Raw genomic sequence first — 27,213 nt, forward strand, 5'->3', positions numbered from 1 at the left:
AATGAATTATTATTTGGCTCTTTAAAAGTAAGATGCACCCGCACAGCTAAACACAACATAAATGAAGTCAAAGGGCAAAAGAGCAACTAACATAGAAAAATTTCTTAAGGGACGCCTGGGTGGCTCAGTGGTTGAGCATCTGCCTTCAGCTCAGGGCATGATCCCAGGGTCCTGGGATCGAGTTCTGCATCGGGTTCCCCACAGGGAGCCTCCTTCTCCCTCTGCCTATGTCTCTGCCTCTTTCTCTGTGTTTCTCGTGAATAAATAAATAAAATCTATATAAAAAAATAGCTTTCAGTGAGAGACTGCTTGAAGGAACTTCCATTCACTCAGGCAATGTCGTATCACACAGCAGTTCAACAAGATGAAGAAGAGTTCTGTAGCCTGGTTGTAATGAAATAATCTCCAGAATATGCTAAAAGTGAAAGAAAAGCCTATTGTAGAATAGAAGCATTGTATGGCATGCGACCTTTAATGCAAGAAAGGAGGGAAAATACGAGTAGACAATTTTCATATTTTTTGCAAAAAGAAGTGCTTCAAGAAAAAAAACAGAAAATAACGAAGATGGTTAACCATAGGGAGCAAGAGAGGAGAGGTAGAATAGATAGGCATAGAAGTGAGACTTCCTTGGATGAAGCTTCCTATAAATTTCCAATCATTGTACGAGGTCAATGTGTATGTATTCAGAAGAGAAAATTAAATTGAAAAGCATAACTTATAGCTGGAAACAAATTTCTTGAAATGTGAAATTAACAAGTCTAATAGTATATCAAATTAGTAACATAAACACACAGGGGAAATGATTATGACATATTTGTAATAACTTAAACTTTAAACATAAGACTGGCCCATACCATTACTGAACTACAGTCTGCGGACGTGGGGGGAGAGGTGAGTGGGGAATTGTTATGGGATGGGTGTATCAGACCTCTGGCTGCTGTGGCAAAACACTGTAGATGGGGTGGCTTAAATAGCACCCACTGATTTTCTGGCACTTTGGAGGCTGGAAGCCTAGGATTGAGGTGTCGGCAGGGCTGTCTGAGGTGCCTCTCCTTGGCCTGCAGATCGTCCCCTTTTCCCTGTGTCCTCACATGGTCTTTCCCCTGTGGGCATGCCCTTTAAGTCTCTGTGTCCTAACCTCCTTTGCTTATCAAGACACCAGTCGATTAAGATTAAGACCCACCATACGGGCCTCGTTTTAGGCCTCCTCAAAGGCCCTGTCTCCAAATAAAGTCACATTCTGAGCCACAAGGATTTAGGACTTCGACATAGGAATTTGGGGATGGGAGGAGGAAGGGACACAGTTCAGACCATAACAATAGGTATGGAGTTTCAGTTTGGGGAACTTCTGCAGGTGGATGGTGGTGGTAGCAGCACAACTACGTGAATGTACTCAAGTCCACTGAACTCTATGCTGAAAGGTAGTTAAGAGGATAAAACTTGTGTTATGTATATTTTGCCAAAATAAAAATAATAAAAATGGGGAGCTTGAGTGGCTCAATGGTTGAGCATCCGCCTTCAGCTCAGGGTGTGATCCTGGGGTCCTTGCATCAGGCTCCCCGATGTCTCTGCCTCTCTCTCTATGTCTCTCATAAATAAATAAATAAAATCTTAAAAAATAAAATAAAATAAATTTAAAGAGGAGACAAAAATCCTCAGGGGGTAAGGGAGCAGAGGGTGCCATTGGGAAGGTGACAGAGCTGGTGGCACTGGGCTGCATGTGACGGCAGGGCCAGAGCAGGGCAGCGTGGCAGACAGGACAGTGGGAAATGGGGGCTTGCTGATGGCCCAACAATGTGGGTTCTGGGTTGGAGGTGTGGGCCGCCTGTCAGTTCTAGGCAGTAAATCCTTGCCATCCATGAAAGGAGTGTTGCCATCATTATTCCCGTGACAGGTGCCCCACAGAGGTGGCGGGAGGGGTTTGGGCAGATGCCCTGGCTGTGTGGCCCCTGTTCTCTGGGAGCTCTTTCTTTTTTGTGATTTTCAAACAGTTGCATGAGCTGCTTACAGCCTGAATAAGAAAGCCAGCGCGCTGTTTCTATAGCGACTGATGTCCTTCAGAGAGGGGAAAACGTGGAGAGACCCTAAGAAAAGAACAAGGGGAAATGTGCAGTACAGAAATGTGACAGATCATAAAATCCAGGAGGAATACACTGTGACCTAGTTTTATTGCGGCTTTGTTGAGATCTCTGGCAAACACACTTGACTATTTCTCATTGTGTGTTTGTCATATTATCGTCACTGAAAGCTGTAAAATGGGGTGACAGCCTGCAACCCTTTGCCTGGCAAAAGGCTAACCTTGAAACACAACTGTGAGGATCAAAGAGCTGAGAAAAACCCAGAAAATTCTGAGCCCCATCACTTTTACTCCTGCCCACTTGGTAGAAAATCAGGCCTGGTGAGACTCTGTGCACCTGTGCCTTCTTCCTTCCTTGGTAACGGCCACACGGAGAGCCTCCTGGCTGTGTGGACAGCCTTTGCAATGTTAACATCCTCGCTTACCACTTCCAGCTGTGTGACCTAGGCCAAGTTCCTTGACCAGTCTGTGTTTCAAGTTCCTAAGCTGGAAAATGGGGAGAGAAGTCCCCTGTGGGAGAGTGGTGGGAAAGAAAGGATTCGATGAGATGCTACACTCAGGTCCTCAGTAAAGAGCCGCCTGTCATTCTGGTGGGGAAATCCCTGAGCTTGAGCAGCAGACAGACTCCTGGTGACTGCGATTCTCATCTCCCGTTCACTTCCAGTCGGCCATGGACAGAGCGAAGGGGAGAGAATGGTGGTGTCTGACTTCCACGTTTTCATCAGGGACGTGTTACAGCACGTGGATTTCATGCAGAAAGACTACCCAGGGCTTCCTGTCTTCCTTCTGGGCCACTCCATGGTAAGTAGACCCCAGAAGACCTGATCCTCAGCCTCGCAGTGGGTGGCAGATGTGAGAAGGCCGTGATGAAGAAGAGGTGCTCCCCACCCCATCTGCTCTCTGCCTTTGTAGCACGTGCCCCGCCCCCCCCCCCCCCCCCCCCCCCCCCCCCGCATGCCCTATACTTGAAGCTCCCAGGCAATTTAGCTGGGGACGAGCCAGGTTTGGAATCCAGGAGACAGCCCCAGAGGGAGCTAGCTTCCCTTTGGGGCCCAAGTGCCAGGAGGCTGCCTGTCCATCCCTACTGGGACCTCAGCTGTGGGGCCTCTTGGGAAATCAGTCTCTTTTTCAAGCTCTGCTGACCCCTTAGTGCCATTTCTCATGAGCTTCCCAAGGGCACTTCTTCCCGTAGAGCTGTTTCTCGGGGCGGGAACGTGCCCAAACCCTATGTGTACAAACGGGAACTAGAGACACAGCCTCCCAGGGCAACCATTCCGTAAAGGTCATTCGAAATCCTTTTCACCTTGTGAATGTATGAAATCCCCTAAGAATCAACCAAGTGTCATCTTCAGACTCATGGTCCTCAATGAGCGGGCCCCAGGGCATATCTAGCTCCCAACAGGCTGACAAGTTGGCTGGCAGAGAATCTTGAACTGATGAAATTTGAATGTGGGGTGCAGGAGGAGGGTACTCTTCACTCTGGGGCAGGACTTCTGCCCCCCTTGTCACCACCTGTCTGGCTTCCTGGGTCTCTCTTACCCGCCTGGCCTCAGTAAGCACACGTGGTTTCAACTCTTGGTTCCAGTTACCCGCAGCTTCAGACAAATAACCAAGGCCCCAGGCTTTCAGCACCATCCACGTTCACTCAGTATTTTTCTTGGAACCTAAATTTCTGGGAGCCTGACCGAACCGGGAAAAAGAAAAAAAAGTATAGCGATCTGTCCATATAATCCGATTACAAAAACAAAAATCTCCTATTAAGGCTGACGGGATGGAGGAATTGGGGGCCTGCCAGCTTTTGGCTTGAAACGAAGTAGGAATGTGTTGTTTAACTTGCAGCCTACAAGCAGGAGCCTTATTTATATCTCTCTGAAATGTTTGCTCTTGGAAAACCCAGAGAAAAAACATGTGTAATAAAATAATTTCAGATCCAGTTTATCCAACATTCCATGGTGCCTATTCCAAGGTAGACCTCCCCAGGGCTCCAGGCCAGGACTGCAGCTTAGGAGGAGCGTGTAGATGGTGCTTAGTAGGAAGCTGTGCGCTGCTGGAAGCTGGCACGTGGCAACCCTGCCCGTTTTGCTTTGCAGGGAGGTGCCATCGCCATCCTCACAGCCGCGGAGAGGCCGAGCCACTTCTCTGGCATGGTCCTGATTTCACCTTTGGTTCTTGCCAATCCTGAGTCTGCAACAACTTTCAAGGTAAACGGACTTCCAGTTCTGTGCAAGTCTTGCAGTTCAAAGACCCAGGGTATCGATTTATAGCTAGAGTGTGGGCAAGAGGGCCGAAGTCTGTTTTTGGACTTCATGATCTGCTGCGTGAAGGTTTGGACAAATAACAAACATTGTTGCCACTGGGGTTCTATAATTTCCAAAGCCAGGTGTGGTTGTTTTTTTTTTTCCCCCTAGAGATGAAAGAAAAGTGATTTCCTGTTTATGCATGTTTTATTGGTGAGAGTTAAAAAGGGGAGAGGTGACAGGAATCCAGCAAAACAACCTTTGTTAACAATTTATGTTCAAGGCTTGAGCTGATTTTCATTGAATATTTGCCAACTTCAGCCAAAAGTGCCCAGTGAGTGGAATTGCAGGCCATTTGTAACGGTGCCGTAGAAGCATACTCACTGTAGCTCTGCTCCAGCCCAGAGCACTTTTCCCTCTGACTCTATTGATCCATCACTTTGTTTTATCCATCATTTTGGTTTTTGGTTACACTGTTATGGAGTAGCATGTGTGTACATGCTCTTGGTTCTGGCGCTTCGAGTGACTCTGACAAGGCAAATAAGCTAAAAACAAACACAGTTGACCCTTGAACAACACAGATATGAACTCCACGAGCCCACTTAAACACGGATTTTTTTCAATAAATGTCGTACTATATTTTCTCTTCCTTATGATTTTTTTCTTCCTTATGATTTTCTTAATAACATTATTTCTTTAGTGTACTTTATTGTAAGAATATAGTGTATGATACATACAAAATATGTGCTAATCAACTATGTTATCAGTAAGGTTTCCAGTCAACAGTAGCCTATTAGGAGCTAGGTTTGGGGGGAGGAGGTTGTCAGAGTTACACATGATTTTCCACTACCCGGTGGTTTGGCACCCCTAGCCCTGGAATTATTCAAGGGTCAACTGTAAGATCTAGGAGTAGAACAGGTGCTTTCTCTGAGAAAGGAGATGAAACCATGGCCTCGCAGGACTGCTTGCTGTGAACATGAGTTGTGAATGTTACAGACCCATCCTTCAGCGCCGTGAGGTTTAAGAGAGCACAGAGCCACACACCCCGTGGATCCCCAGGGTAGGGTTAATCTTATGGGGCTGCTGCCTGAGCCAGTTATCAGAACTCTCAAAGGATGTGGGGGGTGAGATGGGGAGTCAGGGGGCCCTGAGGAACTGGGCGGCCATCAGCCCATGGCTTAGCCTACTTTCCCTGGCCTCACCATCAAATGATGGCAGGACACTTAAATAATTGCCTTAGCTTGATTCCTCCAGTATTCTCCTGAGAATCCAAACGGGAGCGCACTGCAGGGAATGAAACCTTATGAAAATGTTTTCAAAGTGTTTCCTCCAGCCCACAGCCAGAGATGGGTGGGCAGGTCCTGTGTCCAGGCTTTCGCTTAGATACAGGAATGTCACCAAATTGAAATGGAGGCAGGCTGAGTAAAAGAGAAACCTGGAACTGTCTGATGGTTTAACCAGAGAACAACGATTTACTTAATTGGCTGAAGAACAGAGATGCACAAGCTTCTTCGAATTTTACCCCATTTTAAGGAAACCGCCACTGACTTATTGAAATCAACTATCATTAGTAAATTTCAGGGCTGTGTGGGAGGCCACCCTGGCTCTGCCATGGAAAGAAATAAAGGTAATTCATAGAACCACAGGGAAAATGCACAGATGAGCTACTTCATGGTCAGTGAAACGTGCAAGAGGATGTAGGACTGTGGGGACAGCTCCCATCATGAGTGTGATTATATGAAGCCAAATCACTCAAATCAAGGTTATTCTCTAAGTAGAATAAGCAAGACCAGGATCACCACAGTGGAGAGGGAAGTTCTCACTGCATCCATATTCTCTGACTCAGGAAGATTTACTCAGTTCACCGATTGCCAAGCATGGGCACTTTCTTGTGCACTATCGCCCTAGGGAGAGGTTGTGACCTTGCTTTGTGAATGGGAACACTGAGGCTTGGGCAGGGTGAGTGACTCGCCAGGATCACACAACTTGTGAGATTGATTTGGATCTGGGGCTGACCACTCTCCGTCTAGGATGCTTTCCCTTAGAGATAAGTGGAGACCATGAGGCTCACCAGATACAATGCACATGGGGTCATGGTAGCAGGGCCCGGAGGTGGGCCACAAGGCTTCCCCTCAGGGTCACTGGCAGAGGTGGAACTGTCGGGCAAGGCTGCCAGCGTGACCTCTCGGGGCTCTGTGCTAATAGATCACCTTGTCAAATCAGGAACCAGCCGTCCCTGGGGGGTGCTGGTCTCCTCTTATTAACCAAGACAAATTGGATTTCCTGTTGCCCCCAGACCTGAGGACACATCTTCCCCACCATGAAATCTGTTGCTGCCTCTGGGTCTTGGGCAGTTTTGACTGACAGAGTCTCTGATTCGTTTGCCTACCCGCCCCCGGGGTGACTTGATTACCCCTGCACACATCAGGTCTTGTCTAATAACCTTCCTGACAGAGTCTCATAGAATGTTTAAAATTTAAACATCTTTAGAATAATACATTCATATGGTTCAAACTCTGGACGACGAGAGAGGATAGACAGCACGCGGTCTCTCTGCCCGGAGGTGGGTAGCCAGAGTGTCCTTCCAGCTGGGACACGCAGGCACCCTCCATCCGGTCCTGTGTTTTTGCACAAATGAGAATACCCCCTTTGTGCTTTCTGTCGGCTTGTTCCTTTTTGAGGGTTTGGCTTCAATTCGGTTATTTTACTTTGAGATACCTCTTGCAGCTCCCTCCCCAGCAGGATTAGCAAAAACAGTTCAGGATAGGGCCTGGATCAGGTAAGGTCTGTGAGCCCCACTACAGACCTCAGACATGAGGTGGAGGAGGGGGCCTTCCCAGGGCCGCGGAGCACAAAGCTGGAGTCCTGGCCCTGGGCCTCCTCTCCCGGAGCTCAGCCCATGGACTGTTGCAACCATTTGTTTTATGGGACCAAACTCCTGCTGGAGAGACTCCCCAAATCATCAAAGCGGGCAGCACGAGGCATCTGAATCTTTGAGTAGACAGGCCTGTGGAAGATGACAGCCCCCACCCCCCGGGAATGGGGAACACTGATCCCCCCACCAGATTACAGCCTTTGCCCTCCCCACCCCGGCCCTGTCCCCCACACCCCGCCAGACCTGCATACATCTGGTCTTAACCTCCATGCTCCCTTTTCCTTTTTTTTTTTTTTTTAAGATTTTATTTATTTATTCATGAGAGAGAGAGAGACAGGCAGAGGAAGAAGCAGGCTCCATGCAGGGAGCCCAACGCGGGACTCGAGCCCAGGTCTCCAGGATCACACCCCGAGCTGAAGGCGCCACTAAACTGCTGAGCCACCTGGGCTGCCCCATGCTCCCTTTTCAACACATTGGGGTATATTGAGCCCAGAGAACAGACAAAGGAGACTTCTGGCCCCCAAACCCTGTCTGTGTTTAGAATGTGGTTGCACAAGGGAAGTGACAGCAGGAGAAATTTGGAAACAATATCCAGTGTATCAGAACGAGTCTCAGCTGCTTATGAGGCCATTTCATGGGGGATTATCTCCATGTCTCACACCCTGAGAGCAGCAGGGCTAGAGTCATTCTGGGGTACAGAGATGACACCCTCAGCTGCCCTGCTAGAGGGTGTATGTGTTAGACTCTGGTCTCCTTACTTAGCCTTGCCCTGGAACAGCGTGCAGGAACTCAGGGCAGGTTGCAGAGCCATTAGCTTTTCTAGGAGGGGGTGGTGAGGTAGGGTGAAGAACACCAGAAATCCCCCTGGGCCGTGCCTGGGGTCAGGATGGGGGCTCACAGCCTGCAGGAAGGGTAGTCCTCTAAATGATCTTCTCTGCCTCTTTCCTGAAGGTTGTCCCCTGGGATCCAGGGTCAGGGATGCAGGAGCCAGCCCAGCACTTCCAGATGCTTCCATTCCCCATCAACCAAGGCAGCTGGCCAAGTAGAGAGAGGAGGGCTGCCATGAACCTAGACCTCAGTGAAACACTGTTTCAATTCCTTTCCGTCACCACCCAGTAAAGAGGGAAAAATAATTCCCAATTCACAGACAAGGATGAGGCCAATTGTCTTGCTCAAGGTTAGCTTGGGCCCCAGCCCAGGCCAGTGAGCAAGACAGGATGCTCTCTTTCAGCCCAGAACATCCTGCCATCAGCTTCCCTGGACTTGAGCACATTCTCATCTGTTTGTAGTCACCGGGCTCCAGAAGGCCCTGGGGATCATCTGGGGGCTGGGGATGGAGTGCAGGTGGGTGGCAGCAGGGGAAATTGCTACTCTTTCTCACTTGCTGTAAAGTTAGAGCCAGAAACCAGGACCTAATAAGGCTCTGTGGCTTAGTTGGTTAAAGCACCTGCCTAATAAACAGAAACCAGGACCTAAACTAGGGTCATGAACTGGCCCGTGAATCTGGCAGCTGTGATGTACCTTGGTGGAGGTGGGGTGTACCTCTGTCCTGCACGCACCTGGGCACCTAGCTAGAGGTTCAAACCCCTAGACACTTGGCATCCAAGGAATGAGTCATCTCCCCAGCACATCTTTGGGGAGCCCCTGCTATATATCAGGCATGGGGCGTGCAGCCATGAGCAGCTGTGCCCTCCTTCCCAGCTCGGCTTATAGAAAAGGCACAAGGTACTTTCCAGTCTCGGCTGGCCTGAGGGTGCATCCCTCCCCCACCAAGAAATTCTAAGCTGACCCTTGCACAGACGCCTCCTTCACAGGAGGCCTGGGGTTCTGGCCCCTTTTGCACAGGGCTCCTGCTGGAGCCACTTTAGAAGATAGCGATCGTCATTCCCTCCCTCCTGTCAAGTCTTTCAGTGGCAGAAGCTTAAAAATGATCTTAGGGAGCCATTAAAACCTTTTAGATCAATAGAGGCATTTGTGCAAGTCACTAGTATTTAAAGTGATGGGCGCTGCACTTCATTCAGGAATGCCCCCGAGGGTGTGTCACAGGCCAGTGACACACTCTGGCCTCTTGCTCATCAGGAGGTGCACCTCACTTCTGAGAGAGTTGTCCTTTTTTGTGGGTGCAGTAGGTTGGGGTTTTAGCTGTGACCGTGACGTTCATTGCACAGCTGCAGGCCACATGCTTTTCCTGAAGTCTTTGCTCTGAAAAACATCAGCAGGTGCTCTGTCTTCAAACAGCCACGGAGTATTTGTTGAGCTTCTCCCAGGGCCAGAAGGCAGGAGGGTGGTTAAGGATGAGCTCCGTGGGACCTGGGTCCCGGGTAACCTCCCCAGCCAGGCTTTGAGGGTCACTTCATTATCCCCATTTGAGGGATGAAGACACTGAGGACCGGAGACTTTCTTGGTGATGCGGAACCAGAGTTTGAATCCAGATTTGCCTGGCTCTCAGCCTCCTTTTTCTTTCGCTGGCAACTTGGTGCCCATTAGCTGTAGGTCTCCGTCCCCAAATTATCCTCCGATGATGAGACCTGCGGTTCCTGCTGAGTCAGCACCTCTGGGAGCTCCTGTGGGGCACAAACCTTTGGGGAGGGGTCGTGGATGGTGGGGGTGGTCTGTGGTCGTCCCTCCCCTGAGCTGGATCTGAGGCGCTCTCCACACTCCTGCAGGATTATCCGAAGAGCCTGAGCGAACTGGCAACAAGAAGGTTATTCTCTTCTATTCCAACTTCTTTATGGGTGAGCCGCACCCCTCCCTGGCACCTCTCCCAGCTTCCTTAGCCTTCTCTTGGAAAGAGCTGGGGGGCTCTTGCTGCTGATGGTGGAGGCTGAGGGAGATGATGGTGGAGGCTGAGGGAGATGATGGTGGAGGCTGAGGGAGATGATGGTGTGGCAAGGCAGCCACCTGGGCAGCCTGAACAGACTTGATCCTCAGGGTGTGGGCTCTGTCTGTCAGGCCTTTGCCACTGCCGCTCTTTCCTTACTACGTGCCCTTCCTTCCCTCATACCCCCTTCTCAGCTTGTCTGACTCTCTGCATCGCCATAATCAACCCGGTTAGTTCTTTCTGCCCTATTGGCTGATGGAATAAACAACCCATAAAAGAAGGGCAGGGAAAGGGAATATCTTTTGCAACTGTTTAAGGCATCCTGCCCCTGCAACCTTCTTGGATTCTTTTTGTGGGGAAGATGCTAAGCACCTAATTCTTTTTAAAATTTTTTAATCTGCATTATTGTCAGCCAAAGATTTGCCTCAACCCAATTACATCTTGTTAGAAATGTGGTTTGGGACTTTGCAGCTTTAGAAAAAGAGCTAAGGGTCAGGCCTGTCCACACATCTTTTATCCTGGCTCCTTCAAAAGGGCCGCATGCCTTTCAGAGACATCCGTGTGCCAGCCTCAACCCTGTCCATACCCGGACCCATCCGGGAGTGGACGAGAGCACTTTTTCTACTCTGGTTGAACGCTGGAATCACCCAGGGAGCTTAAAAGAAAAAAAAAAGATTGACTCCAGGGCCCCACCTCAGACTAATTCCATCAGAATCTCTCAGGGTGGGACCTGGGAAGAGGCATTTGTGATGCTCCCCCGAGACATACCTGCATCCCCACCCTGTCAGCCTTCACAGTGCACAAGAATGCCCTGGGGTCCTGTGGAAATGTAGACCTTGGTCCAATTAGGCCAGAGTCCCTAGGAGCTGCTGGTGCTGCTCATGCTGCTGGTGTGAGGACCACACTTACAGGAGGGAGGGAGAGGGCTGGCTGGGGGCGCTGCTCCCACTACCGTTACTACACTAATGGGATGGAAGGAATAGAAGGTTCCAACAACAGTGCTGTCTTCCTGGGAAGGCAAGGTGCCCATGTCACTCCAAGGGACTCCCTGAAGTCAAGAAGCCTCCCTCAGTTTTCCCTCCCTTGGCCTGTCCCGTGAATGGGGTGCCAGGCATCTCTGCGGGCTCTCTCTGGTGTTGACTCACACCCAGAGCTTAGCAGTCTCCCGGTGCCAACGCCCTGGGGAGGTCTGCGGGGTTGAGAGCCAAGACGCCACCAGGCTGACGAGAGAGAAGGCTAGTCTGTGCCCCCTGCCTTCCTGGAGGGTCTGCAGCCTCCTCTGTGTGTGTGCCTGAATCACCGGCTCTCCTTGCTCCCACCCCAGTGTCTGCCTCTGCGCCCTGTCACGGGACTCATATTGTCCTGAGCTGCTCCTTTAGGTGCATTCGCCCAGCCTGGACCCACCGGTTCCGCTCCCTCAGAGGAGCAAGAGTGGCTGCTGCCCTGTGAATCCTTGTGGAGGGAGGTGCACAGCTGGTCACATCAGTGGCCCAGCCACCCACCACCTCCAGTCCTGAGCATGACACACCCTTGCCATGTCTCCTTCTGCTTGTTCTTTGGGGGAGAAGGTCAGACTGCGGGAGGGACCAGTCTCCCCAGCACTTGGCTTACTGTACTCAGGAGGGGGAGGCACGGCAGCCGACTCATCTGCCCTGTTTAGTTTCCTCCAGAGACCAAACCTGGCCATTATGCATTTTGGGATTTTTTTGCTTTTTAAAAACATTTTGTTTATTTATTTGAGAGAGAGCGAGAGCATGGTGAGGGGGCAGGAGACAGAAGCAGACTCCCCGCTGAGCATGGAGGCCCATGTGGGGCTCCATCCCAGGACCCCGAGATCATGACCTGAGCTGAAGGCAGCCACTTAACTGTCTGAGCCACCCAGGTGCCCCTGGCATTGTTCATTTTGTACAAAGCAAATTCTTGTCCAGAAATAGCCCTCCTCTTTTATTTCTCCTCCAAGACTTTTCCTAAAAGCTCCCTGTAGCTGCAAAAGTTTTTCTGTTAAGAGAAAGAAAAGTTGTGGCTCAGAGAGACGACTGTCATCCTCTCTGGCAACTACAGTCTTTCCTGGCCCTCTGTGGAAGCGGAGCAAGGATGGTTTGAGCCACTGCTCTGCCTTTTCTGATCCTTGTCAAACCTAAACTGTCAGCATCTTCTTCTAGAAATAGGGGTCTTGGCACTTTGGGGTATAAATGTTTTGGTTTAAGAAGCATGAAGGGCAGAAATATAGATTCAAAGATGAAGGTAAGTATGTCTTGTCACCAATGGCTGGCACCTGATTCAGGTCCACGCAGAATCAGGTGATGGGCAACAGAATGTAAATTGTTGGCCACTGAGCAATCTGGTGGTGGGCTTCGGAGCTCTGGGATGGATGCGGGGTGGTCTCTCCCCCTCACCTTATTGTAGGATGGCTACTGAGGTTGTATGCCCCCGCACCTTTTCCTGGCTATCTGCCATTCTAATCTGGGAATGGGTAGGAAACTGAAGCACAGAAAACTAGTGGTGTCCTTGAGGGCTGGACCAGATGGGCACATGGGCCACTCTGAGGGTCACACACTGTCAACCATAAGCCCTCACACCACTCAGGGATCTGCGGCAAGAGTCACTGAGGATGGCAAAATGTCTAGACCAGTTGTGCAAACTTTGGGATGCACATTAAATTCTTCCTGCCAATGTCTCCTTGGGGAGGTAAGTCCCACGGAGTCCACCCTCCCGATGCGGTTGGAGCCCAGCAGAGGCCACGGGGTACGGCACATTGCTTCCCTGCTTATGGCAATGTGCTCCTTATCTGCCGTATTTTCCTTTTATTTATACCTTTTTTTAACCTTTATTATTTTTTTTAAGATTTTATTTATTTATTCATGACAGACACACACACACAGATAGAGAGGCATAGGGAGAAGCAGGCTCCATGCAGGGAGCCTGACATGAGACTTGATCCCAGGTCTCCAGGATTAGGCCCTGGGCTGAAGCCTGAGCCACCCAGGCTGCCCAATACCTTTTTTTAACCTTTAAAAGCCCAGATCCCAACTCCTGAATTTAGGTTACCAGAGGAAACTCCTATTCCTGGAGTTCACAGGCATTTGATCTGTGTTTGGAAACACCCAAACCCGTTCTTTTGTCAGAGCTCCCAGGACCCTGAGGCCTCCCAGTCCTGTGTTTTCCGCGGGGCTGGCCATGACCCCACCTTGACTCTTGACACTGTCCAACACGTCATGTCCACCCCATGAGGCTCCAGACCGTGTGGCCAAGTCCAGGCCCCCACACAGTGCTGCAAGCTGGATCCCCTTATATTTCCGTGCTAGACTGTCACAAGCACACTCAGGGCTGGCGTGGTGCCTGGTACCTCGACGGCAGTGAGTGGACAGGGGTGGGATTTGCTGGCCTAGACCTCGGGCAAGGGGTGTAGGGAGAGAGGCTAGTCTTACACGCAGGGGGCTCCCATCCTGGCCTGAAGCATGGGGAGCTGACCTTGTGGGTGTCAGAGTGGCTTCACGCACTGGAGTTCCTTCAGGAGCGAGGCCCTTTTCTCTTCTGTGTCTGATCCCTGGCCGCCTGCGAGATGGTTGTCGTGTGAGGTGACATCCTGCTTGTACGACACACTGGAGACTGTCACTCGGTAGACGTTTGTGCCCTCGCCCCCACCGAGGGTACCGAGGGGACGTCACTTCTTAGCTCCATGATGGGCCCCTTCCACACAGACCGAGAATTTACTGCTCACCACCTTCCATGCGACTCTAATTTCAGCATGTCACAGCTCGCTTGTGAAACAGCATCCTTCACCCCCGAGTGACTGTGCACAGTGCAGAAATGAGAAGAGCCCCACTCTGCAGGCAGGAGTGGGAGATCCAGGCTCACTCCATCCCTCCGTAAACACCAGATCCTGCAGGAGTGATGGGGTGGGGCGAGGAGGCTTGTTCCTGCATCGGGCTCAAGTTCCAGGAGCACGGGTTAAGCACCTACTGTGTGCCTGGTGCTTTTGCACACAGTGGTCCTCTGGGGAGAGTGCCAAGGTCCCCACTGGCAGCTAAGGAAGCGGAGGCTCTGTGATGCTCAGGTCTTGTGCCCAAGTGCACCAGACCGCACAGCCAGGGGTCAAGTGAGGTCTCTTTCTCTCTGCCGCGCATCTCCTGATCTGGCCGGTGACTCTGTTTCCCTCCAAGAGAAAACCAGGCAATCAAGCAATTTTTTCTGAGCAGCATTCTCTGGGGGCCTCCGCACTATCCTGCCTCACAGGAGATCTGGGCAATTCGGCTCTGGCTGTGTATTTTTAGGAACCCCAGGGCAGAGACTCGAGCCTAAGAACTCAGCTAGGCCACTCCTGCAGAGAATTCAGAACCACAGCCTATGCGTGCCTGCCGGGGAGGTGACCACACAGGATCTGGAGCAGGCCGAAAATAGACGTGGCCCTCCTGCGGCCTGCCATGGCGGCCCACCTCCCGCCGGCTCACCCTTGGCGCAGGCCCCAGACTAACTGGAGGCCATCTGAGTCAGAGCAGAGGGAGTCCGGGGTGTTCAGCCCTGGGAAGCAAACCTGGCTAATGCTCAGCTGGGCCATCACCTGCCTTAATTTACTGTAAACTGTCCCATGGGCGGAACTGATGCCCCTTGTGTTCCCCTCCCCCCTAGGTCTTGGCTGCGAAAGTTCTCAACCTTGTCCTTCCAAACATGTCCCTGGGCCCAATCGACTCCAGCGTGCTCTCTCGGAATAAGACAGAGGTGAGTCTTGCTGAAAACCTGGGGACCTGGCCACACCTTTCACTGAGGCCCTGCATGAAGTGATGGGGACATAAAGATGCATGAGGTGCTGTGCAGCCTCAGGATTGGGTGGGAAGGCACAAATGGTTATGATGCCTGAGCTGTGCCTTGAACATGCAAAGGAGCAAACTAAATGAAGTTGTGTGAATCAGCCAGGTCTCTTGTGGCTGCCAGGGACAGAAACCTAACTCAGAGTGATTCAAGCAAAAAGAGGTATTTATCAGTGAATGGAACTAAAGGCTTCAGGCATGGCTGGATCCAGGGGCTTGAAAGTCTTGTTCACCATCTGTCTCTTCCCAGCTCTCACATCCTCTGGTTTGGCTTCATTCCCAGGCAAACTTTCCCCAAGTGCAAGCAAAGAGGGTCACCAGCAGCTTGACCTCAGCAACCCCAGCAGAAAGACAGTTGGTGGAAAAGCCAAAAAAACGTCTCAGGGCTGATGCTTATTGGCAGACTGTCCAGGCCTAAATTATTATCTAGGGAAAGAACTGGTGTCAACCCCACCCAAACTCATGGGCTCAGCTTTACAGAAGGGTGGTTCCTGGGGGGCAAATTGGGATGGTGGTAGCAGATAGGATCCGGGCCAGGCCAAAGGTCATAGGTCCATGGCTAGGGAGGTAGGAGCTGGTGCTGGAGCTGAGGAAGAGGGTTCCCAACAAAGGTAACTGTGCTGATAAAGACATGGCACGAAGGAAGGACAGCCCACGTGTAGAACAGTCAGTTGTTAGGTTCAGCCATAGCATAGAGGGCAGCAGGTGACTGGCAAGGGGTAAACAGGTCAGATCATAAGGTACCTCGTGAACCCCTTCTCCTATGAGCCAGGAAATACATCACAGCTCACCAGACAGAGCTGTGCTATCTTCTGTAAAAGCAAAACCAGCTGAAAGAAGCTCAGAAAAGGTTTAATGTCACAATCCAGGGACCAGGCATCAAAGTCAGCAGGGACAAGCGGTCAAGGTCAACTCACATGCCTGAGATGCTGGGCCTGAGTACAGTCCAATATGCCAGAGATGTGGGTCGGTCTGTTAAGATACTGCTCAGCGAGCCAGCCCACTTTCCATCTAGCTCAAGTCCAGCACCTTGCATTCTGCCTTTGACTGGGTGCCAGGCAGGTGCCACGTGAGCCACTGGCTGCTCATGTTGCAGATGAGCAGTCTGAGACTGCACATGTTGAGAGGACTTGCCTTGGCCCAGGCGCTGCAGGGGGGCTAGCATGAGAGCTTAGGGGGGTGTGCTCCTCAGCTTGCTCTGTCTGGGGGGGGGGCAAGGACCCCTGTGGGCTTATGGCCGGTGGACAGGAGGCATCCCTGCGCATCTGGAAGATACTGGAATTATCTTCAGGGTTAAACAAATCATTTTGCTACTCTTCTGCCTCAGTTTCCCCTCTTGCTTAGCAGTTTGAAACCGTGGAATCATTGGCTCCCCAAGGACCCTGGAAAATGGAGTGGGGTGCTCTGGTATTCCAGTGGCCTTCCTGGATTTCCTTGGGACCTGAGTACTCAGGTTGTAGCTTCATTATAAAATGTGATCTGAGAGTGAACAACTAAATGGGAATAGGCCTTAATGTGTGGGAAAGAGAGGTCTTGATCAGAGGTCTGACTCCCAGGCCTCTGAGGGACACCTCTTTGTGAATGATGCTGGCAAGAGACCCCAGGGGGTGCTGGGGCCTGTGGGGAACCCCAGGGATATCCCATAACCCAAGTCATCCACATTTCTTTTTTTTTTTTTCATCCACATTTCAATTGAAATTTTTAATCCAGTTTTAAAACCCATGATGCTTCCCAAAGCCACATCTTGGGGCCACCAGGATCAAAGAATATTTGGGTAAAGAAGACAAATGTCATTTCAAAAGGCCCATCTATGCAGTAAAAAGGCACCCTTTAGGTCCCAGAAACACCAAAGTCAAACTCAGTGCTGTTCCCTCTAATCCTGATGTGTGTGGATGAGAGCAACAGCAGCCCGGTTTCACAGATGAGAAGACTGAGGCTCAAGGGTTAAGTAGGGGGTTTAAGCTCTCCGAGGTGCACGACTCATCGGGGCCAGAGCTGAACCCATCTCATTGAGAAGCCCATGCCTGGTTGCCTGCTTCTGGCACCATCTACAGTCACTAAGCTGTTTTTCCTGCTTTACACTGACTGGTACCCACGGCCATGGTTGGGGGCCATTGCCTGTGTGCAGACAGGATTTGAGAGGGAGACACCCCCCCAACCCCCACCCCCACCACCCCCCCCATCCCCACCCCGGGGGCAAGGGCTCTTCCACCTGCTGGCATCCCGAATAATGGGTCTGGCTTGAATGTGCAATCTCTAGTAAAACCAATTATCTTTGCCTCAGCTGCGCTTGCACAACAATAAGGGAGAGGGAGAGGGGGAGAGAGGGAGAACGATGCTTCCTTTGACATCTTTGCCATGAAACATCCAGGTGCAAATCCAAATTGTTTATCTTACCACCTGAAGGTACTGAGGCAGAAAGGAAGGGAAGAAGATAATGCAGTGATTCCAAACCATCTTTGTTCAAAAGTAGCAAATTTCAGAGCTTTTATCTCATTTTTGAGATAATGGAAACTTCCATTGAAGGCCTTAGGAAGCCCGGGAGTGTGGTGTGAGCGCAGGGCAAGCAGGCTCTTTCCCTCCCTGTTCCCTCCAGCCCGCACCCCTGGAGGCTGCACACCCTCATTCCTCGGGTTTCTGAGCGGCAGACAAATGGGGTGATTCTTTAGAAACGCTAATGTATCTCCCCGCTGGGAAGACTCCGAGGAAGGAGGCAGCAGGCTGCCTGAAGGCTGGACTCCAGTTGGAATAACCAAGAAGCCTTTTCCATTCGGCCACGCGGAGAGAGCCAGCCCCGTGCTTGTCCCTGCTTGGAGACTCCCTTTGAACACTCTGCTGAGCCTTAAAAATAGCGACGCCCAGGGGGGGAATGTGTTCAGAAAAGGCACCTCCCCGGATCCAACATCAGGGTGTCCTAAGGCACATCTTTAGCTAAGATATTTCCCACGGAACCCTGCAGCTATGAAAGCCCCAAAACGAAAAGAAACGTTCCCCTCCCTAACAAGCTCGAATGCAGGACCGGGTGGAAGGGGCTGCAGGCTCCTGGAAGATCTGGAAGTGTGTGTCTGGGGAAGCAGGCTGGCTCTGCCGTTGGAATATCAAAAGCCCCGTGTGCAATGTGTGTTTGGGCCTTGCTGTGGCAAGTGTTCTCACCGCCCACCGGCCTGTTAGCAGGACACCCTCCACTGAGCGGCACCGCCTCACCGCGGCCGGCCCACAGAGGCACGTGCTCCCAGCCTGTGCGGAGCACCCAGGAATACAGGCCCTAATGCCTTATGTTGGCCGACACCGGCCAGTGCATGGTGGTCAGACCCTTCTTCCGAGCCCCACACCCTAGGCTTCTGTTCCGCCAGCTCCCACAGTCAGTCTTACCACCAGTATTTGCATCTCTGGAAGCGCAGGCCCAGAGAGGGCGAGTCACTTACCCAAGGACACACAGCTACCAATTAAGGATTTGTGTCCAGATCTCTCTGCTCTGAGTCAAGTGCCCTTGGCACTAAAATCCTGAGAACAAAGAAGTCGCCATTCGGGCATTTTTTATGTGTGTCTACACATTAGCATCCTTGGCCAGAACATCGGAGTGCTGACATATTCACCATTCCTCCCTCAACAGTGGGGTTTTCACAATGTGATGAATCCCTCCCACTCTGAGAAGCCTTGAATGTTCTAAATAGTTCTCCGGCCAAGGACACTGGGGCAAGAGGTAAAGAGGGGAGATGGCTGAGGATCAAACCCTGACAACCGCCTGATTCCAAAAACAGAATGCACTGCTTTCTCTGAGCTCCATCCAGCCTCTGAACAGGGTGGAGACTGAGAGGAAGACGTGCCTGATTCTGGTCAGACCCTCTACGAGGGGCATCCGCTGTATATACAACTGAGGCGATTGGTCTTATTGAACCAAGTCTGTGTTTTCTATAAATACGCTGGCCGGCCCCTGAGCGCATCCCGGCTAGCTCGCGCTCCTGCCGGCCGGCCATATGGTGAGATCCCGGCACCCGGAGAGCTGTGAGCACTGGCCAGCTCGCTTCCTTCTGTTCCTCTAGGAGGGGGCGCCGCTCCAGACCCTTGCCTAACATTTCAGGGGTGCCCAGTGTTGGAGGTGGGACTCCCTTGCCCCTCTTGCCTGCATGTCTCCCACCCCGCCCCTTTACCCCCTCCCCACCCCTCGGCTGCGGGGAGGCTACATCTGCCCGAGGCCCTGGGAAGGCTCCTGCCAGGCCTTGGAAAGCTCGGCCATCACTGAGGCTTTTGACTAATTGTAACCACAGCTAAAGATAGGCCCCAGCCTCCCACTCTGTCCTCAGGACACAGCCTCCCACAGAAATCCCCTCTGAGAACCGGTTATTAGCTTTCCAGTATGCCCGATTTGGTTAGCTGATTTTATTTTGTGACTCTCCATCATTTCCAGCTTACATTCCCTGCAGATGACATGTCTATTTGAAGCAGCTGATAATTTACTAATGCCTTAAAAAAAAAAACCACGGGCCATTAGAATGTCTTTTGATATGTCTGTCTCCATATGAGAGTGGCCAGCGGGCAGCACGAGAATGGGTTTGCTTGGGGCTTGTGCCCTGCACGCCAGGGGTCTGCCACCTGCCCCTTGCTGCCCCCCCCCCCCCCCGCATGTTTCCTGCTCCCTGCTCTACTCCTGCCACTGCCACCGATGGGAGAGGCAGCTCTGAGCACACCAGAGGCAGGTTCCTGAAGGCAGTGGCTCTAATGGCAGCGGAAAAGTCAGTGACTCTACAGAGAGACTGTCAGGGATAATCCCAACTGCCAGCCAGACCCAAGACCACAGGCTGCTCTCCCTACCCTGCAGCTTCCCTCCCAAGTACCCACACATAGTCCAGGAGGAGAGAAGCCACACGCTCGGCTGGGTTCGCGTGGGGGTACCACCTGTCTCTCAAAGACCTGGGCGGGAGCTAAGATTTGGACCTCCATTTATATGAGGAGAGGATGCAGCTGACTTGCCAAGGCTTGGCATAAGTGGCCCAGCGAGACACCAGCCCCGAGCGGGGGACTCTGCCCACGGGGGTCTTCCTGCCCCAAGCATCCCCAAGGGATGTTTGGCTCCTACTGGCAAAGGGAAACCAAATAAAGAACCTGGAAACTGGTGTTGTGGGGAAAGGAGCTTTCTCCTCCAATTTTATTTATGGAAAATTTCAAATCTACAGAAAAGTCAACGTGGTGGTGCAATGCACTCCCATATACTCTTCCCTGGGATTCACCAATTGGAAATATTCTGCAGGCATTTAAAATCTGTGCTTAAGTATGAAAATATCAATATGGATATATATTTTAAACCTTTTAAAATCGATTGTGGTTGTATACACAGAACATAAAATTTAGTGTCTTAACCATCTTTAAACGTTTAGTTCAGGGGCATGAAGTACACTCACAATGTGGTTCAGCCATATCCACCACCATCTCCAGAACCTTCTCATCTTCCCAAACTGAAACTCTGTCCCGAGTAAATAATAACTCTCTGCTCCCGGCCCTCTGCAGCCACTGGCACCCACCATCATACTTTCTGTCCCTGTGAATTGGATGATTCTAGGGACGTCATATGAGTGTGATCATATAGTAGTTGTCCTTTTGTGACTGGCTCATTTCACTCGGCACCACGTTCTCAAGGCTCATCCATGTGGTGGCATGTGTCAGGCTTCCTTTATAAGGCTGGAGGATATTCCATCGTATGGGCAGACCACAGTTTGTTAACCCATTCATCCATTGATGGGCACCTAGGTGGCTTCCCCCTCTTGGCTCTTGTGAATAATGCTGCTGTGAACATGCGTGTGCAAGTATCTCTTCAAGACCCTGCTTTTGATACTTCTGGGTTTATGCCCAAAAGGGATTTATATTTCCCTAATGACAAATGATGCTGAGCATCTTTTCATGTATTTTTCAGCTATTTGTGTATCTTCCTGGAGAAGTGTCTCTTTATCCCTTTTTAAAAAATGTTTTAATCGGACTTTCTGTGTTTTCTTGTTGTTGAGTTGTAGGAGCTCTTTATATATTCTAGATATTAACCCTTTATCAGTATATGGTTTGCAAGTATTTTCTCCCACTCTGTGGCTTGCTTTGTACTATGTTGATCATGTTCTTGGTGCACAAGAGGTTTTCATTCTGATGTAATCCAATTTACCCACTTTCTGCTTATATAGCCTGTACTTCTGGTGTCATATTCAAGGAATCATTGCCCAATTCAATGTCATGAAGTAGATGCATTTTTTTGGCTAAACCTTTTGAAAGTGAAATTTCAAACACCAGAATCCTCAACTCCTGCGTAGTTCAGTGTGTGTTGCCCAAGAGGAAGGAACCAGAAGGAGGATGTTCACACATAATCCCATGCCATTATCACACTCTGGAAAAGTGACAGTAATTCCCTACCTTGTTCTCTGTCTGGTCCATATTCTGATTTCCTTAGTTGCCGCCAACTTTTGATGTTAAAACTTGTGATAACATGAGCAGCAGTGGTGGAGGTGGCCCTGGAAGATTCCTGTAATTCTTTCTTGTTCCTCTTACTATTTATTCAGTCCCCGGGGCCTATGAGAAGGTGGCTGTGGCCAGTGGGACTGGGCAAAGAATGTGGGGGCTGCTTTTCCCCTTCTTTAGGTGACCACTCAGGAGCTGTGTCTGGGTTTGGCGTCACAATTCCGGGAGCTCCACCCCAGAAGAGCAGGCAGGGCTGCCTGTCTGCATCACTTTTGGTTTGAAGATCCCCCTGCCCTCCAGAATGAAGCCCCCAGAGATTTGTGTAAACCGCCTGCACCCACACGCCTAGGGTCATGACCCGCCAGAGCTCATGGCTTAGAAAGGCAGAGACCAGGGGCGCCTGGGTGGCTCAGTGGGTTAAGTGGCTGCCTTTGGCTCAGCTCATGATCTCAGGGTCCTGGGATCAAGACCCATGTCAGGTTCCTTGCTCAACAGGGGGCCTGCTTCTCCCACTTGCTCTGTTCCCACTTGTCCTCTGTCTCTTTGTCAAATGAATAAATAAAATCTTTAAAAAGGGTAGGGGGGTGCAGAGACCAGAACATCCAGGAGTTTGAGCTTTAATAGAAAAAGTCATTCGTGGGAAGTAATGTTCAGTAATTCACATGTTCTTGATTAAGTGGTAACTCGTATATGTGGGCTAATCCTGATTCATCCTTTTTATATCCAGAATGGAACCGCAGCGTCCTTGTTTCTGGTGGTTCTTGTCTAGCTCCAGAATTTCAACCACTGAGGTCGGGCTCCTGCTCCGGTAGTCATAGCCTTGGGCCTCCTGGTACACAGGGCTTGCCTCTAGCCAACCACGTTGGGGAGACTTTGTGCCGAGTTAGGCAAGACCCCTGTTTCCCCTGTGCCATCCTGCAAGTGGCACATCAATAGACTTGCACAGAGCCCCTGCTTCGGGCCAAGCCCTGGGCCAGAGGCTGGGAATACCTGCCTAGCCACCCTGTCCTCCGGGGTCCCAGTCACAGGGACAGAAAGGTGGTTCTGGTAGAGGACAAAAAAGCAGGCAGTGGGCCCAGTGGGGAGAGCACGGCCCGTCTTTCCAACTGTCTCTTTCTTTGTGCCACAGCATGACCTTGAGAACTACACTCAGTGTCACTGGTCCCCAGACCCCTTGCGGGGCCAGGCTACAGCCTGGTACAGTGTAGACACCACGGGGATGGGAGCTGTCGTTATTACATCTGCCATTAAAGATACAGGAGCCTTGGGGACAGAAGCACCCGTTTCCCCAACAGTGTCTGGGCACCTGTCAATGGGAGGAAACGCTTGAACTGGCCCTGAAGAGGGAACAGGGCTTCTCCAGCAGACGGGAGGAAGGACATAGGAAGCGGGATTCTGGAAACCGGGAATGTCCGGGACAGCCCTGGCCTATAGGTACAGAAGATGGGCACGTGAAGGGAAGACAGGAGCTGCAGTGGCTCCTGGTGTCCCAGGGGAGGAAGGCTTCCCGGAGGAAGGGGCAGCTGAGCTGAGCGTGGAAAGAGAGAAGCTCTGCAGGCGGCCAGGCCGAGGAGACAGGTATACACTAGGCCTAGGGGGAGTGGGGCAGCGGGGTGGGGATGACGGCGTGTTGAGGAGGGCCATGGGGCAGTGGCTGGAGCCCATGGCTTGTGGCCTCACAGGCCCCTGCGGGAGTTTGGACTTGGCCCTACTGCCGCAGGAAGTGGGGCACTCTGGGGCGGGTTCTGAGGGTGTTGCAAGCCAGCTGAGTCCCAACAGGAGAGGACACATGGACAGGGGAGCTTGCGCTGGCAGCCCCAGGCAAGAAGGCCGTCTTCAGCGTTCAGTGCGTTCTGCATTCCCGCCAGTTTCTATGGTCAATTCTTACTTGTGTTTAGGATATTCCATAAGCCTGGCATTCATGAGAACACAGCCCTACGAGCCACAGGGAAAGCAAGAGCAAGCAGCTCCAGAGAGCTGACCTTCCGTGGAGGGATGGGGGCCCCTCTCTCGTGAACAGCCCGTTCTTTGTGAGATGAGGCAAGGAGGGACCTTTCCCTCCGGGCCTCCCGGTGGAGGCCGCCACCTGAGTGCTGTGCAAGGCGTGCAAACACCTGGCCACACACGGCAGCATGTGTGCTGCTGGCGGAGAGCTGCTAGCCTGAGAGTCTGGGAGCCTGGGAGCCCTCCCTGAAGGGGTGAAGTCTGACCTGAGGCCTGGAAGCCAAGTAGACATCAACCAGACGAAGAGCATCAGGCTGGAAAAGCATTTGGGACAGGAGATGGAAACGAATGCACGTAGGACAGGATTTTCCGTGATCCAACTCTGCACTATAAATTGCCCTTCAGGGCAGGGGTGGAAAATGAACAGATTATCTCTGCAAAGACTTGCCAGTTCACTTTAGGCTTCCCAAGGGTTTCACAGACATCCCTTGGATAGAGTTGCTGCTCTCTCTCCAGCACGCTAGACAAGGTGATCTGCTTTTTCCTGGGAAGAAAATGGATGCACTAACAGAGACCTAAACAATGGAGGAGGGGGGTGGGAAGCCCAGGATGGCTGGGCTCTAAAGCATAGGTGGAAGCGTGAGGGATTTGATGGGAGGAGCATCAAAAAATCCCAGCTGTAGACACATCTATAGGAAGGAACCTGAGGGGAAATCACAGAACATGAGGCCTGTTGGACCACATTTCTCTGAGAAGTAGGGGACAGGGTCAGGTGGGAGGGCATGTGTGTCTGTACCCAGAGGGTGGCCCCCAACCCCGTTGGCAGTCTGTGAAGGAAGGCAACCCCTGGGATCCCCCCAGGTCACCTCATTATCTGTCAGGCCCAGGTGTTTCTGGTCTTCACCAGGGACTCACCCCTTTCTTTTCTGGGAGGGCCGGCTCCACAGCTCCTGGCCATCTGAGTCCACAGGACCTGCCTTTACTTTCTCTCCCTCTAGACAGGTAGCATAGCCTGGTGAGCAGTTAGGAATGCTAATGTGCAGCCCGACTGCCCATGTGCTTCCCCTGGCTCTGTCCCACACTTGCTGTGTAACTTTGGGTGAGTTACTACGCCTCTGAGCTTCAGGCTCCTCACGTATAGAACAGAGATAATAATCCTAGTCCCTATGTAGGGTTCCTGAGAAGGTTCAGTGAACAACTACAAGCAAAGCACTTAATATAGCCCTACAGAGTTAAGGGCTCAGCATATTACTCTAATTAAAAATGTAGTTTTGCTTTCCATCACAGAACAGATTTTCTAAAAATAGGTCAAGAGATTTGACTGTAGGGGTGGGGCCTAGATTTTGCTCAACCGAAAGCTTAAGAAAGCTCCCAGCTGTGGATTGCAGCTATATTTACTGTGCTTTAGGGCAAAGTTTCTTCCTACAGAGAGACCACGTGCAGAAGTCAGAAGTCCCAGTTGGCACATCCCTGGCTGTCAACTTCAATCTTGCCAACAGCCCTCAGAGCCCCGAAAAACAGTGAGGTACGAGAGGATCACTAAACACACTCAGGAGACCAGGAAAATACTCACCGCTTAGGAGACTTATAACCCAAGTAGAATCTTAGAGGTCCCTTCTACGGGAACTGAGGCCCAGGAAGGAGGAGGGCCTCACCCATGGTCATGTAGGTTGGGGTCTCTTGGGCAGGCCTCACTCTGCTTCCAAGAAAGAGTGGCTTTCCTCCCCTTGCTTCCCAGGGTCAGACTTCACAGTCATTATCACCACTGTGGACCAGACCCTGGGCTAGGCACTGTGGCTTTATCATTTCACTGAACCTCCCCAGGCACCTCCACTATCACCCCATTCACAGATTGGCAGACTGAGTCTAAGAGCAAGGAGCCTTGTCCAGATCACTTGGCTAAAAGGTGTCAGGGCTGGGTGGTCTCACTCCTCTGACCTTCCTTATACTGTTTGCTCGACTACCCCAAGATTAAAGACTTCAAGTCTCAGTAAGTGGAGGTGCCCCCAGGAGTCAGTCATCTGGAGCAAGAATTCAGTCACTTGGACTCAGATCCACAGCCTCTGGTTGATAGGTCCCCGCAATGTCCTCAGCTGGCAGGACCAGCTGTGGTCCAGAAAATGGAGGGGAGCTGGCTGTGAGAGATAGTACCAAAGACTGGCTCTTTGGTATGTGTTTTTAATGAAGCTTTTTATTTGGAGATAGATGACTATCTTCATATCTTCATATGCGCTGGTGAAAAATAATACAGAGGGATCCCCAGGGCCCATGTTCTGGCCCTGGGCACCCGCCGGTGGTGACATCCTGCAAAGCCACAGGATGTGGCACAACCAGGATACTGACATTGATGCAGTCAGCCCCAGAACATCCTGTGACCACGATATCCCTCCTGTAGCCCTTTGTAGCCACATCCACGTCCCCCCACCTCAGCCTCCCGAGCCCTGACGACCGCTAATCTGTTGCCTCCTTTTGTCATTTCAAGAATGTCATGGAGATGGAATCATACAAGAAGTCATCCGTTGGACTGACTCTTTGGTGCTAGTTTTGAATGGGCTGGCTCCGCTGCCCAGTGCTCTGGGCTTGGACCTGGCCGAGGAGGGAGAGCCCTGTCTCTCTCTTCCTGGGGGGCCGGACACATTGCTACCCTGAAAGGAGGACCTGGGGCAGATTTAGATCTTAATCTCTCAGAAACAAAATCTGCCACGACTGGGCCAGCACGGTTCCTTGCAGGGAGGGAGGGTTGGGCCCTCTGAGCCTCAGTGCTCCCGCACGGTGCGGCCCTCCTCTCTTCCCTCCTGGCCAGGGTTCGCGCCAGGGCCTGCCCTTTCCCCGACACATCTGCTAGGCCCTTCTCCAGGCCCATAATAGGCCATTGTGTAAACAGGGCCTACGTGACCAAGACGTGGAAAAAGCGGAAAAAGCGAGCAGGAAGAGGTGGCAGGAAGCCCCTGGGGCCGTCCGAGCAACTGAACGCGGGAGCGGCCTCCGCCAGGCCCTCCCAGGCCGGCAGGGCCCGGGCCAGCGGGGCGAGGGCCGGCGGCCCAGGAGGCATCGAGGCGCCGCGCACCGCAGCCTGCGGGCACCGGGTCGCAGCCACACGCTGGCAGGAGACAGGCTTGGCCTGCGCGCAGCGGACTTCTCAGGGCCCACGCACCCACCTCCCTGCTCAGTTTCCAGGGGGCGCCCCCGGTGTGTGTGGCCTCACCTCTCTCCCCACCCCTCGCCGGCGGGAGGAGGGAAACGGGCCACCGCGGAGGCCAAGCCCTGGCCAGAGAGCGCGCGGGGCACGGCTGCTCGCCTCCTATTGGCCAGGATTGGGCCACATGACCGCTCGGCCGCAAAGGAGGCTGGGAAATGTAGTCCTTTGTCCTGGTGGTAGTGTTCCAGACTAAATATATCCAGGGTTTTCTAGGGGAGAACGAGAAGTGGGGAACGGATGACAGGTTCCTCGTCTGCACAGTAGGGACCGCGAGAGCCATTCCTCCTCATACGGCGTGCTTGTGACGGCTGTGAAGGTTAAATGGGCCGAGCACTTAGTGCAAACTTAGGAGAGCTCAGAAATAAACGTTAGCTGTCCTTATTTCATTGTGCCGAATGAGATCCTGCATGTGACACCCAGGCCCCTGCTCGGCTGCAGTTGCCATCATTCCCGGTAGCATCAGTTTATGACAGACTTTCAGCCCGGGGCTTTCTCGTGAGCCCTGTAGCCCCCTCCCCAGACAGGTTACAGACCCCGATCATCCCCTGCAGTGGCCACGCACTACCCATGGACTATCCTCGCTAGTCTCATCTCAGCCCCCAAGCAGATGGCCTGGCCCTGTAGGAGTCGTGCCAGCTCAGCTGCAGGAAGTGGCTAATCTCTCTCGTGTAGCTTTTCGCAAATGGTCTGGTTTGCTGTGCTCTGTCCCCAGCATGGGAGGAATCCGGGGACAGCAGGGGTGACCCAGGACAGCCTATCCCCTCTTGGCGTGGGTCTAGTATTCTGGCTGAGGCCCTATAGGGGGTAGTCCAGCAGG

The 27,213-nt window shown here is 51.9% G+C and overlaps 1 protein-coding gene across 2 annotated transcripts in view; it reads left to right on the forward strand.

Moving 5' to 3' along the window:
* Positions 1-27,213, forward strand: part of MGLL (monoglyceride lipase) — a 113,980-nt gene that overhangs the window by 79,400 nt on the left and 7,367 nt on the right. For both annotated transcript variants that reach the window (XM_041761449.1, XM_041761448.1), the window contains exons 4-6: positions 2,742-2,878; positions 4,168-4,278; positions 14,640-14,729. In XM_041761449.1, coding sequence (XP_041617383.1) covers positions 2,742-2,878; positions 4,168-4,278; positions 14,640-14,729 — 338 coding nt within the window. The remainder of the gene's footprint in view (positions 1-2,741; positions 2,879-4,167; positions 4,279-14,639; positions 14,730-27,213) is intronic.

This window comes from Vulpes lagopus, chromosome 7, assembly GCF_018345385.1.
Source record: "Vulpes lagopus strain Blue_001 chromosome 7, ASM1834538v1, whole genome shotgun sequence".
In the NCBI taxonomy this organism is placed as follows: domain Eukaryota; kingdom Metazoa; phylum Chordata; class Mammalia; order Carnivora; family Canidae; genus Vulpes; species Vulpes lagopus.